The sequence below is a fragment of the Cervus canadensis genome, chromosome 33, assembly GCF_019320065.1.
Source record: "Cervus canadensis isolate Bull #8, Minnesota chromosome 33, ASM1932006v1, whole genome shotgun sequence".
Taxonomy (NCBI): Eukaryota; Metazoa; Chordata; class Mammalia; order Artiodactyla; family Cervidae; genus Cervus; species Cervus canadensis.
This window is the reverse complement of record NC_057418.1, coordinates 29,193,502-29,205,570: the sequence shown is the minus strand read 5'-3', so window position 1 is coordinate 29,205,570 and position 12,069 is coordinate 29,193,502. Positions and strand designations below refer to the sequence as shown.

At 45.9% G+C, this 12,069-nt stretch overlaps 1 protein-coding gene across 3 annotated transcripts in view; it reads right to left on the bottom strand.

Annotated features, from left to right (window-relative positions):
* Positions 1-2,977: 2,977 nt before the first annotated feature.
* SNX9 (sorting nexin 9) overlaps positions 2,978-12,069 on the bottom strand; it is an 87,230-nt gene continuing 78,138 nt past the window's right edge. For all 3 annotated transcript variants that reach the window (XM_043456879.1, XM_043456880.1, XM_043456881.1), the window contains 5 exons: positions 11,530-11,606; positions 10,322-10,411; positions 8,607-8,721; positions 6,488-6,579; positions 2,978-4,631 (listed from right to left, as the gene is read on the bottom strand). In XM_043456879.1, the coding sequence (XP_043312814.1) occupies positions 4,584-4,631; positions 6,488-6,579; positions 8,607-8,721; positions 10,322-10,411; positions 11,530-11,606 (422 nt within the window). In that variant the 3' untranslated portion in view covers positions 2,978-4,583. The remainder of the gene's footprint in view (positions 4,632-6,487; positions 6,580-8,606; positions 8,722-10,321; positions 10,412-11,529; positions 11,607-12,069) is intronic.

The window sequence follows — 12,069 nt, the reverse complement described above, 5'->3', positions numbered from 1 at the left end:
TGGTTCTTTTTTTTCTCCAAGCTGTGAGGCCTGTAGGATCTTAGTTCCCCAAACAGGGATTGAACCTGGGCTCACAGCAGTGAAAGCATTAAGTCCTAACCACTGGACCGCCAGGGAATTCCTCCCCTGGTTCTTTTAAACTGTTTGCTGGTGAAGCGTGAAAGATTACAGCTCATCCTTTAATGGTCTCCGCTGGTGTGTATATTTTTTGGTGGTTTTATTCATTTTTTAATTCTTTGTTTTTAAAAATGTTTTCTTACAGAAGTTAACTGCTGGGTATGGGATTTGACTTTGCTCTATCTACAAGCAAGGAAGTTAGTCTGTTGCTGTTTCATGGATGCTGGCAGGAGAAAGGGCCTCCTGAGTCAGAGGCAATGGGGGTAACTTTAATGGTACAGGCGGCAGGGAGCTTCACCCACTACCTTGCAAGTCCATCGGTGGCAACTGGGGGGCGCTAGAGGGACGCCTGCTCATGCAGTGGGTTGTGTGACAAGCAAGGAAACTGGAGCTTGGGAAACCTGCATTTTATAGCAAGCAATAAACACGCCTGTTCTTCTTATCAGAAGACCTTACCTCATCAAGGACATTTGCTGCAAACAGGCTGAGAATCAGCCTGGGTAAAAGCATAAGGACTCTGTATTCTTGGCACAGCTGAACAAGGTCAGCTGAAGCATGAGAGACCCTTGGGAGAGGAGTTCAAATTCTCCTTACTTTCTTGGAGAAAAGATTGAAAAAATCAAAACAGGTTGAAAAAAGAAACATACATCAGAAAAAAATACCTTCCTCCCTCATTATTATCATTAGTTCCACTTGGCAATTATTCAACCATAGAAAGTTACTTGAATACTTTTACTACTTTAAATAAAGGACATTAATAGCTTGGATTCCCAACCTTTAGACAGGATCACTTGAAACTCTCCACCGAGGCTGTAGACCAGGAGTGCTGGGAAAGGCAGTCTCAGGGGCTCAGTCTTTTCACCCCTGCACAGCCACAAAAGGGGTCTCAAGCCTGGGATCTCTCTTTATAGAGTTACTCTTATGGCCTGTGTGGGCCTATCTCTCTATTCAGGACTACCTCACCCTGTTCTGGGTTTGACATGTATTTCTTTGTTCTGCTTAAGCGCCTGGTCAATCCCACTGCAACCTCTGTTCCCAGGCAAGAAGGTTCAGGGTCTGTTCCCTGCTGCACAATAGGGGTGGGTGCAGACCACCTCTCACTGGTTGTTGGGACTAACACTCATTTTTGAAGTTGATCTCCCTCTTTATGTTCGTTCCATCCAGTGCCTTATGAGTTGTGTCTTTTATGGACTCCAACACCTGCCAACCCCACAGGGGGCCAACTTCCTGGACCTCCTGCTTCTGGAGACAGGCAACCAGAGTCACATGCTTGACAAGTAGACAGACCTTCTCCACCATGCCTTTACCATTCCTCTCCAGATACTTAGCTACAATGTTTACATTGTCAAGATTTATAAAAATCATAAATTTTCTATCTTTTGCAATAGCTAAAGGTTGATACAATTAAAAATCAGAATACCAACATATCCTATATGAACCGCACAATGTGTCTGAAGCCAGAGGATGAAATATACATTCAGTCAGTTCAGTTGCTCAGTTGTGTCTGACTCTTTGCAACCCTGTGGACTGCATCACCAATTCCCGGAGTTTACTCAAACTTATGTCCATCGAGTCGGTGATACCATCCAACCATCTCATCCTCTGTTGTCCCCTTCTCCTCCCCCCTTCAATCTTTCCCAGCATCAGGGTCTTTTCCCACAGGTCAGTTCTTCACATCAGGTGGCCAAAGTACTGGAGTTTCATTAGGTTTTTAAAATTTTGCAACTTCCAGGAGAATCTTCCAAATACCAACATCCAATGGACACATTTTCACTGCCTTTCAAGTTACCTTTCCTGGGTCACAGTCAGCTAATATTATTTCGAGTGTCTTATGTCATCTCTTTTTCTTAGAATCCTTTTTCATTTTCATGGTTCCTTCCTCAGACAATCAATGTATTTATGTTAATACTGACTAGGCCACTTGGGCCCCAAAACAAGAGAAAGCTCCTCACGATCAGGCCACCGTGTGACCTGCTCTGCGGCTTGGGTCACGTGATCCAGCAGATCCAGCAGTACCCAAAGCATCACTGGCAGAAAGGGATGCTGTCTGGAGCCTTTGGTGGAAGCATCTCGGTGCAGGCCTCGGGGTTTGGAGCACCTCCCTGCCATCCTCCACAGAGGACCACTCTCCTTCTGAGAAACAGCTCTTGGCCTGAAACGGACGGAATGCTTACCCACGGGCCAGCAAGTCACCATGAGACCTGAGCTGCCCATCAGGATTGGGTGTTACCTGACCACCAGCCGTAAGGCCGAGCGTGCACAGCGGCGCTCCCTCACTGAATGGAAAGAGCACTGCAGGCTCACGTTACACGAGGACGTGGCCCAGACACCAAGGCCCCCACTCCCGCGACACTGCCTTCCCCTCCCGCCCGCATCTACGGCCCACGGGGAGCTCTCCACCCGGAGCCTCAGAGGGAGAGAAGTCTGCGCGGGGTTTCCCCGGGGTCCTGCCCGACGTGCAGATGCCGCCCCCCAGTGGACAGCTGCAGCACTACAGCCTCTCCCTGGGCACGCAGGAAGGACAAGGCGACGGGATGCTTACCAGAGAAGTAAGACCTGAAGTATCAAGAGGAGGAAGCCTCTCTTAAGGGATGAACACACACACTCCCTGTAGGTTCCGTTTCCCTGGAGAACCCTAACACACTGGGCATCGGTATTTGTTCTTACTGCCTCTCCGGGTAACTATGACAAGTTTCTTGGATTGATAACACTCATTTAAGGAATTGGCATTATTAATTCATGTTAGGAGAAATAAATTCTGGGGCAAAACTCATCACCTGGACTCTGTCTTGCAGCTGGCAACATGAAACAATGATCAAAAAAAAAAAAAAAAAAAAAATCACACAAAAACACCAAAAAGTGTTTTGAAAAAGTGCTTGAGAATTTACTGTACAGTTTTTTTAAACAATTTATTTATATGTTGGCTTCTACATGCTCTTGCATTTGTGTAAAACATTTATACATATTCTTTACAATTTGTACATATATTAAATGGCTGTATCATAAACACTGTTCTATGAGATTTTATAAAAGAAAAATCAAGTAGGGAAAATTACTTATAAAACATTAACAAAAAAAAAAACCCGTGATATTGAAGAACAAGAAGTTCTCATATTCGTGTTCATTTGATTTCCTCTTCTATTTATTTTTTGGTTTCACTTTATTTGTGCTGGCCCAAAACTTCCATTCCCTATCATGTAACTATCAGGTCAGAAGAGGGAGAGCGGTGCGAGCGGACGGTAAGGCAGCCGTGGAGGGCGGCGAGGTCTGCGGGGCTGAGACCGTGTCTGCGAGCGTCCCAGGTTAAAGCTGACGGTTCGCCAAGACCCTGTTTTGCTTTATGCCATTAAGTGAACTACTAATGATGACAAAATTCTGTCTGAAGTTTAGGATACAGGCAGGATACATCGCTCTGAACTTTTTCTTCTCGCACGTAAAAGCTTGGGGAGGGCCGCATGTTATGAGACTTAGCACCCTCGTCAGCCCCTTAAAACCTTCCCATCTGGTGGGGCCGGGAGAGGCTCGCTCACCTGTGCTTCATCGTTTCAGATAACCCCCACCGGCCCACTTGTCTAAAATCCCAATCGAGTGGCAAAATCACGCTTTCCCTAGCACTGCTCACGGTGCCTCCTTGAGCAGTTCGAGACTGCGAGGCCAGCGGAAAGCCTGGGAGGAGTGTTTGCCCACAGAGACGTGGCTGCTCCTTCCCCAGGAGCCGAGCCAGAGCGCCTCCCCCGAGACCCTGGGGCTTTCTCGGCGAACCCTTCCAGCCTCACCCGGGCTCAGAAGGGAACGCGAGGCAGACGGCACTTCAGGGCGGTGGGCGCGGGGGCTCTGATCCCGGGGTTTTGCCGAGCTGGTCCTCTGGAGGGACGCGTGCGGCAGGGCCACGTGAGGGGCGGGAGCCGCGGGAGCCCCTGCTTGCTTCCTCTGTCAAGAAAACTGAGCATCTGAGTTATAAACATCTCAGTGGAAGGCGTGCAGAGTATCCTAAATAGATAGGACTCTCAAAGGGTGGAAAGGAGTTATAAAAATATACAAACATATTATGTTTTTTACTCTGGCATATTTTGCATTTTTTAAGAAAGCAATTAGTAATTATCTGACTTTGGGCGGCAACAGAACTGTGGCTGACTCATAAATTACAATTTTATGCAAAATATCGGGGGGGGGGGGGCAAATCCCTAATTTTCCATTCAAAATTCTGGTAACTTTAAGTACTTTCCAAAAATAGACAATTTCCATTGGTTTAAATAATGGATGTGGAGATGAACAAGACTATTCCTAAAAAACTGATGCATTTGGGTGCTTAATAAAGGAAATGAAGTTTTTTTCCCAACTCTCCTTTTTTTTGGTTTTCTTTTTGTTTCTTTTTGGATGATGGGGAAAAAAAAAAAGAATCAAATTGCGTCATCCCAAGTCAGAAGGAAGCACTTCGGCGTTTCTTCACGTTTGTTCCATCTGTCCTACATCACCGGGAAGCGGCCGAGGGCCTGCCTCAGCTTTTCTGCGATCTGGTGAGAAACAGAACAACGTGAGATGTCTCCCACGGTGACCCCGTGGTTCTCTATTATTTCCATCTCTTCTCAAACACTCCAAACATTTCAAATCCCGTCACTGGTAGATGCTCCTAGTCTCTCCCAGCCCCAACTCAGCCTCTGAGCAGTGGAAAGGGCAAGTGTCAGTTGCTCAATGGTGTCCGACTCTTTTCGACCCCATGGACTGGTAGCCCGCCAGGCTCCTCTGTCTGTGGGATTCTCCAGGCAAGAATACTGGAGTGGGGTGCCATTCCCCTCTCCAGGGGATCTTCCTGACCCAGGGATCAAACCCGGGTCTCCTGTATTGCAGGCAGATTCTTTACTGTCTGAGCCCCCAGGGAAGCCCTATAAAAGTGAAAGTGTCCGGGCAGCAGAGTGCTTGCTAAGTTGCTTCAGTTGTGTCCAACTCTTCGAAACCTTATGGACCGTAACCTGCCAGGCTCCTCTGTCCGTGAGATTCTCTAGGGAAGAATACTGGACTGGGTTGCCATTCCCTTCTCCAGGGGATCTTCTTGACCCAGGGATCAAACTCACGTCTCTTATGTCTCCTGCATTGGCAGGCGGGCTCTTTACCACCAGCGCCACTTGGCAGGGAATTCTGAAATTCCCAGATGGGACTGCTGGCCGCGGTGCCCAGCTGACAGGAAGCCAGGCTCCTTCCAACCACATGGCGTCATTTCTAGACCATCAGCCTATCCTCCCGGGATCCGGTCTCTGTGCTGGGCCCAGACTCCCCTGCCTTCCCGGACACCTGTGACCTCCTGAGACAGGCCCTGCTGCTGCTACACATGTGGAGACAGGCTGCACCTTCCGCTTGTCTCTGAAACCACCTGTTTCCAACACACATGGACAGCATGCATGGAGCACGTGGGCCGCGACTCCCTTCCAAGAACCCCCGCGGCGGACACGCGAGTGGCAGTGTCCACCCACAGACCAGAGGACGTGTGTGTGGACATGAGTCTGGGGCCTGCCGAACCCTGAACATACAGGAGATGACCCCATGGAAACAGTGGAAAGCTTAGGAAGAAATACGGCAGCCAACACACGGTCAATCGTAATAAGTTACAGAACTTGTCTTTGAGTTTCCATTTATGGGCTAGATCTTTGTTTTCTGTACATCCTGGTGAATAACAAAATTGCTCTGCAGAGGTGTGAACGTCTACATTTTCATTACTGGTTCCTGAATGGAACCATCTAAGGCTTCACTCCCCCTCTTGCTTTTGTTTTCCTTCTGAAATCCCTCTGCACACTGCGAAACCCTCGCTCACACACAAAGCCGGCCTGTGCGGTCCCGCGCAGTGCCAGGCGCCTTCCCCAGCTGGGCCGGCAGGGTGACCTCATCTCACAGCGTCCCCTGCGCTCGGAGCGGCGGGCACCGGACCAGCACCCCACACCCTTCCTTCTTGAAAAAAAAAAAAAAAAAAAACCCTCTTTAGCCCAGTGTTCCTCAAAAGGAAAACGCAGATATGGTTAAGAGATTGGGAAAAAAATCCCTGCTCAGTCTTTAGCCTCCTTTGGCTTACTGAGAAGTGAAGTTGCTCAGTCATGTGGGACTCCCTGCATTTCCATGGACTGTAGCTTACCAGGCTCCTCTGTCCATGGAATTTAACAGGCAAGAATACTGGAGTGGGTTGCCATTTCCTTCTCCAGGGGATTCTTCTGAACCCGGGGATCGAACCTGGGTCTCCCATGTTGCAGGCAGACACTTTACCCTCTGAGCCACCAGGGAAGCCCATTAGTTGCCTCACTAGTTAGGGTTAAAAACCACAGGCGCCCAGCTTCACAAGGAGCCCTGGCAGGACGCGGGGAGCCCGGGGGACAGGCCGACTCACCGTCTCGTAGAACTGCACCTGCTGCTCCAGGTACAGGCGGATGACGCTGTTGTAGTCGTAGATCCGGTTACTGTGGAAGTGATTCATCTCAGCTGCAACCAAGACCAAGACATCGGTCAGTGCCCCCTGGACTGCAAACAAACACAGCTGTGTCTCTGGCCCAGTCATGATTCATCATCAGCCAGGCTGGCCTATGCCAGTTCCTGACAAAAATGCCACAAAGAGGCTAGAAAAACAATTTGAACAGGTAACGGCAAAAATGCTTCTCCATAGATGGATGATTACTGTCAATTTGCATGTTAAATCTTTTTTTTTTTATAAATTATTCCCTTACATTTATTTAACTTTAATATCTTTCAAAACTGTGTGTGTGTGTGTGTTCACGCACACATGCTCAGTTGTGACCAACTCGTTACCCCATGGACTGCAGCCCGCCAGGCTCCTCTGTCCATGGAATTTTCTAGGCAAGAATACTGGAGTGGTTTGCCATTGCCTTCTCCATGCATGTTAAATTTTTTTTTTGCATGTTAAATCTCATAAAGCCCAACATGATCACACAAATGACGGCTCTTGTTTGAGTAAGAAACCAGCTTGGGCCTACGGGCTGCCGGTGACCTCAGTGAAGAATGTCGAGTCTGCTCACGGGGGCCCCCGCAAGGTGCCACGTCCTCTGCTGCACGGTGACTGCCCAGGCGCCTCTGACAGCCTGGGCAGAGGCGAGACGTGAGGAAGGCCCTCTTCAGGGCAGCTGATGCCTGATGCCACCGAGCACCAGCACTGCCAGAACTCAGCCTCTTCCAGGCAGAGGGCCGGACGCCCAGCCTCTGTGTTTGCTGAATGTCTCGACTCGGCAAATGAACCCCTTCTCCAACTCTGCCTCTGAGTGCCGCCCCCATCCATCACCAGTATCTGAGAGGCCTTCTTCACCAGGCCCCATATCACCTCTGTCTTTTCCCTACACGCCACACCTACAAAGCCAACCGCTGCGGGCATAAATTCCTGTAAAAAGCTCATTGTTCCGGGTTTTAGGTTGTTATCTGAAGTTGTACAATGCTTTCACTCGTCTATTGGGATAACTCCAAACACAAGGTCAAGACCAACTTTCCCTTCCAAGCCCCAAGCTTCAGTCAGTCCTCCCTGTTTCTGCCCGGAACTGTCCTCGTTCTGGAAACCTTTCACACATTCTTCTCTTCTCCTACTTTCTCTCTAGTCCTGAAGGATCCTTTGGAAAAGCCCATAAGTACCCTTCATTCTCTTCCCCAGCACCTCATCTTCTTTGGGTCCTTAAACACCTCAGACGGCAGGAGCCAGGTCTCCAGCTGGGCTGTCTAACGTCAGCCTCCGATTTGCACCCCCACCTCCGTCACTAGGCGGATCCTCTTCCTTAGCAGGGTTTTTTCTGTTTGTTTTTCCATCGAAACCTTCTCATGGCTTCCTAACGCCCACAGCAAGTCTAGACTCTTCTGCCTGGCTTTTGAGGCCCTCCAGAATCTCCAAAGTCTCCCCCTCATAACCCGCAAATGGGTTTTATCCCGAAGGCCAATGACATAATCTGGTCCTGCTGTGTTCTGTGTTCCCACTAGAACATCCTTCTGCTCCCTCCTTGGCCCATGTATTCCATTCATCCGCCAAAACACGAAAAATCCATTCACTGCTCCTACCTGCTGGAAAACACTCAAAAAATTCAATATTTTCTTTTTAGTAATAGTCAAACCATGCCAAAAATGCTATGTCCAAACTCCCTTCACATTCTGTGGTCTTGAGGCCTGCAGGTTACATGCTGCTAAAAGCTGGATTTGGGAATCTAGTCTGGATAGGGCCTGCTATTGAAGGTTATGAAAGGAATCTTCAGGGTCTCCAAGAAGAAATAAAAATGTACAGGTTTAATCAATCATGTTGTCATTTGTAGTTACCTCAGGTAAATGTACAAAAAACTAAATGTAAATATTACAGCTTTTAACACTGAGATACTACAAACAACAGGCTTATGAAGATATTTTGAATCAGTTCTTATTAACTTAACTGCTGTTCATACTGGAATTTCTCTCCAGCAAGGAAAATAGAAAATTTTTTTGGAAAAAAATCTCCACTAACTACACACAGACCTTATTGTTCTTACCTTGCAAAGCGTAAGACATTGTCCCAACACGCTTCACCATGTTCTGTTTGTCCTGGGGGGTGATTTTACTAGTTGCAACCAGTTTATCACTTTCTTTCACTTTTTCTATTGCTCCCTATGAAATACAAAATGCAGTGGTATTAATAAATCTGAAAGGATTAGTCATTAGTTTAAAATGTAACAAAGCCAACACATTCTATAATTGTCTTGCTACTGAATAGGAAAATGCCCCCACAAAATGAGAACATGAGGAATGTATCTCACTATAACTTCCTGTAAGTCGCTTGGAAACAAAAATGCTGTTATTCTTGTAAAATATAGCTAAGCTGAAACCTACACTTTTATGCTGCAACAAGGCTGAAAACTAAATAGCACTCTTTTCCTGTAATATGAATAAGGCATTTTCAGGTGAGAGCGGTACATGACTGGAAAACAGGCACGAGGTCCAGGAAGTCATTTGATCCGGGACAGTCTAGCGTCTGTGCCTGGGCACTCTCGCAGAGTATTTCATAAGCTAGTACCTCGCTGTGCTGATCGTAAGCCTTACTGTGATTTCTGTGAGAAGCTCGGATTAACTTCAAATTAATACCGAGATGGAAACAGCTGTAAAAGCTGCCAAACATTTCCCACACTCGTGTCATCACACGGCTCATGGGTGCTGTCTGGGAAGAACTCTATGCCTGTGTATAAATCAGGTTCCCCACCTGGAACTGTCAAGGCAGGCACAAATTCCTACAACAAGCTAACTGTTCTGAGGGTTTTTTTTCTTTTTTGAGATTTTAATTTTTTTATTCCCACCCACACCCATTACAGCAAGGTAACTGACAGATAACATTATATTAGTTTAAGGTGTACAACATAATGAATTTGAGACGTGTGTGTGTGTATATAAAGCAAAATGATTACTACCATAAGTATGTAAGATCCATCACCTCAGTGAGTTATAAACTATTTTCTTCCTATGATGAGAATTTTTAATATCTACTCTCCCAGCAGTTCCACCTGTGAGTATATACCCAAAGAAAACAAAACCACTGTCTCAAAATAAACCCAAGCACATCACAATACCCTAGAGTACGACGGCTGATTAAACACCCACAGTAATGAGGTAATGTGCAGATTTTGAAAGAGAGAAAAATTAACCAGAATCAAAATCTGAGGACACTCCAAACCAATCTTTATTTAGTTTTAAAAAAGAACCTTTATGATGGGAACTATATAGTTTCCTTTTTATTAATGTAAACAAATAAAATTGACATTGGCCACTCTGACCTTAATTAGGACAGACTGCATTAGGCTGGGGGACAGGACATCTGATTCCATCTGGACAGGAAAGGCCCTGGGAGGACTCGCCCATGCAGTGCGCAGGGAGGGTCCCGCTGATGAGGGCAAGTACCATTCCTGGCACCGACTTGACCACCAAACACCACGATTATTACATCTGCAACCTGCCCTAAGTATATCCATAAAGGAACAGCTATCATCCTTTTAGTTCCCTCCAAATAATCTTTCTACAGAATAAAAGAAACTGAACCACCACTCAGGTATCTGAACATAACGCCCTCACTCTGTAAGCCCGCCGAGCCGCTCCGGCTGGTTTTGGAGAGGAGCTCCTGACTGGGGGGGCGCTGAAGGGCGAAGCTCCCGCAGCAGGCCCTGCACCTGGGTCCTGACCCGGCCGGGACCTCATCCGTGAACGCCTAGGATCAAGTTACCTTGTGAGCGCCAAGAATGTCAGGGAAGCAGCCAAGGAAACCTTTATATTCATGATTACATTCCATCAGGAAATGGAGATCTTTCTTTGGCTGTAACAAGAAAGATTGGCTATTATTGGTGGAAGGATTCAGACAATTGAAGAGAAAATGGTTACATTTAAGTGCTGTATCAGGCAAATCTGCCAGGCATGACATGAAGTTACTGAGTGTAAAGCAGTCAACCTAGTTCTCTTATAAGAAAATAAGCTCCAAGAACTCTACACTGTCATTGTAGGCTGTGAAAAAAACGAAAAAAACTGTGGATTTTTAGGTTGGTTGGTAAAATTAGCTATTTTGAAGTGGCCCAAAATGCAACACTGTGAACAACAACAACAAAAAAAACTAGTTAACACCACGTGTTTACACAGAAGCAAATAAGATGTTATAGCTTAATGTATAAATTTTAGCAGAAAATAAAAAAATTGCTAAAAATCTGGTAATCATTAAAAGTGGCAACTATACATTTTTCCATTTGTTCTATGATAATATTTAAAGTTTTGGTGTGCACGATTCTAAAAATAAATTTCTTTTTTTTTACAAGTATCAGGAGAGTAGTTAATGACCACATGAATGTATGGGTATACAAATATATATTTCAAGTTGTCATCTTAAAAAAAATTTTTTTTTTTAATTTAAGGGTTTGAAACAACCTCAATGGTTAGTCCCCTTAAGGAAACATTATCTGGTATCTATGAACATAACTGAAATCAGGCTATTAAGGACTCCAATAAAAGCCAGGTGGCTACAACGAAATCTGCTTCCTGCCAGGAATTTGAGCAGGGCTTTCTCTTTATTAGCTGTTGATCCTCAGCCCACTCCCAGGCAGGTGCTTCCATCACTATTTACAGACCAGGAAACCTCTGCTCCGAGAGGCTGAGCAAGACTCCAAACAGGAAGAGTGAAGCTCTTCCCTGTACGTTCTAATTCCCTGGTGGCTGAGATGGATCCAGACCATCAGCGCTGGGAGCTGTTGAAGCTTCCTGATGATGAATTATCCATTACTTTAGCCTGGCCTAAGAAATACTACTACTTGGTGTAATTAATAAAGATGCGTTGGGACAGAAGAGAACAGCCATTTGGAAAGCTTGTCTTAAAAGGGGTTTTAAATAAAACATGTGGATTAGGCAGCATAAAATCTTCACTGGAACCATGTGGCTGTGTTAATATACCTGTTCTGCCACAAGGCTGGCAATTTCTTCATAAGTCTTTCCTGCTTCAGTTATCGCATCATTGAGATCTGTTTCACCTGAGAATCAAGACAGTTATATGCGTGTTACAACTTATATTTCCTTTTCATTACTTCTAAAATGTTATTATAGCAAACTTCAAACTTTGAAAACTATACAATAGAATGAATCCTCATCTACCCATCACCCCCAACTAACAGCCTATGTCCAATCTTTCAGTCCCCTCCCTTCCTCTCCCTTTTACTGGTCATTTAACACTTCATTCATACATTTTACCTAACAGACAAGGGCTCTTTAAGAAATAGAGACAACCCCAATCTCACACCTGAGAAAAGACCATTGTTCCTGATATGAACTGTCCAGCCAGTGTGTAGCTGCCCGGTGTCTCCAATCAAGTTGGCTGCTTGAGTCAGGATGCAAAGACCATCCACATGGCACAGAGCTGACATGTTTCCTACAGAGGTTCTTTCTCCTCTGTGTGTTTTTCTTGCAAATTTCTTTTGGGGAAGTGTTGAAGAAACC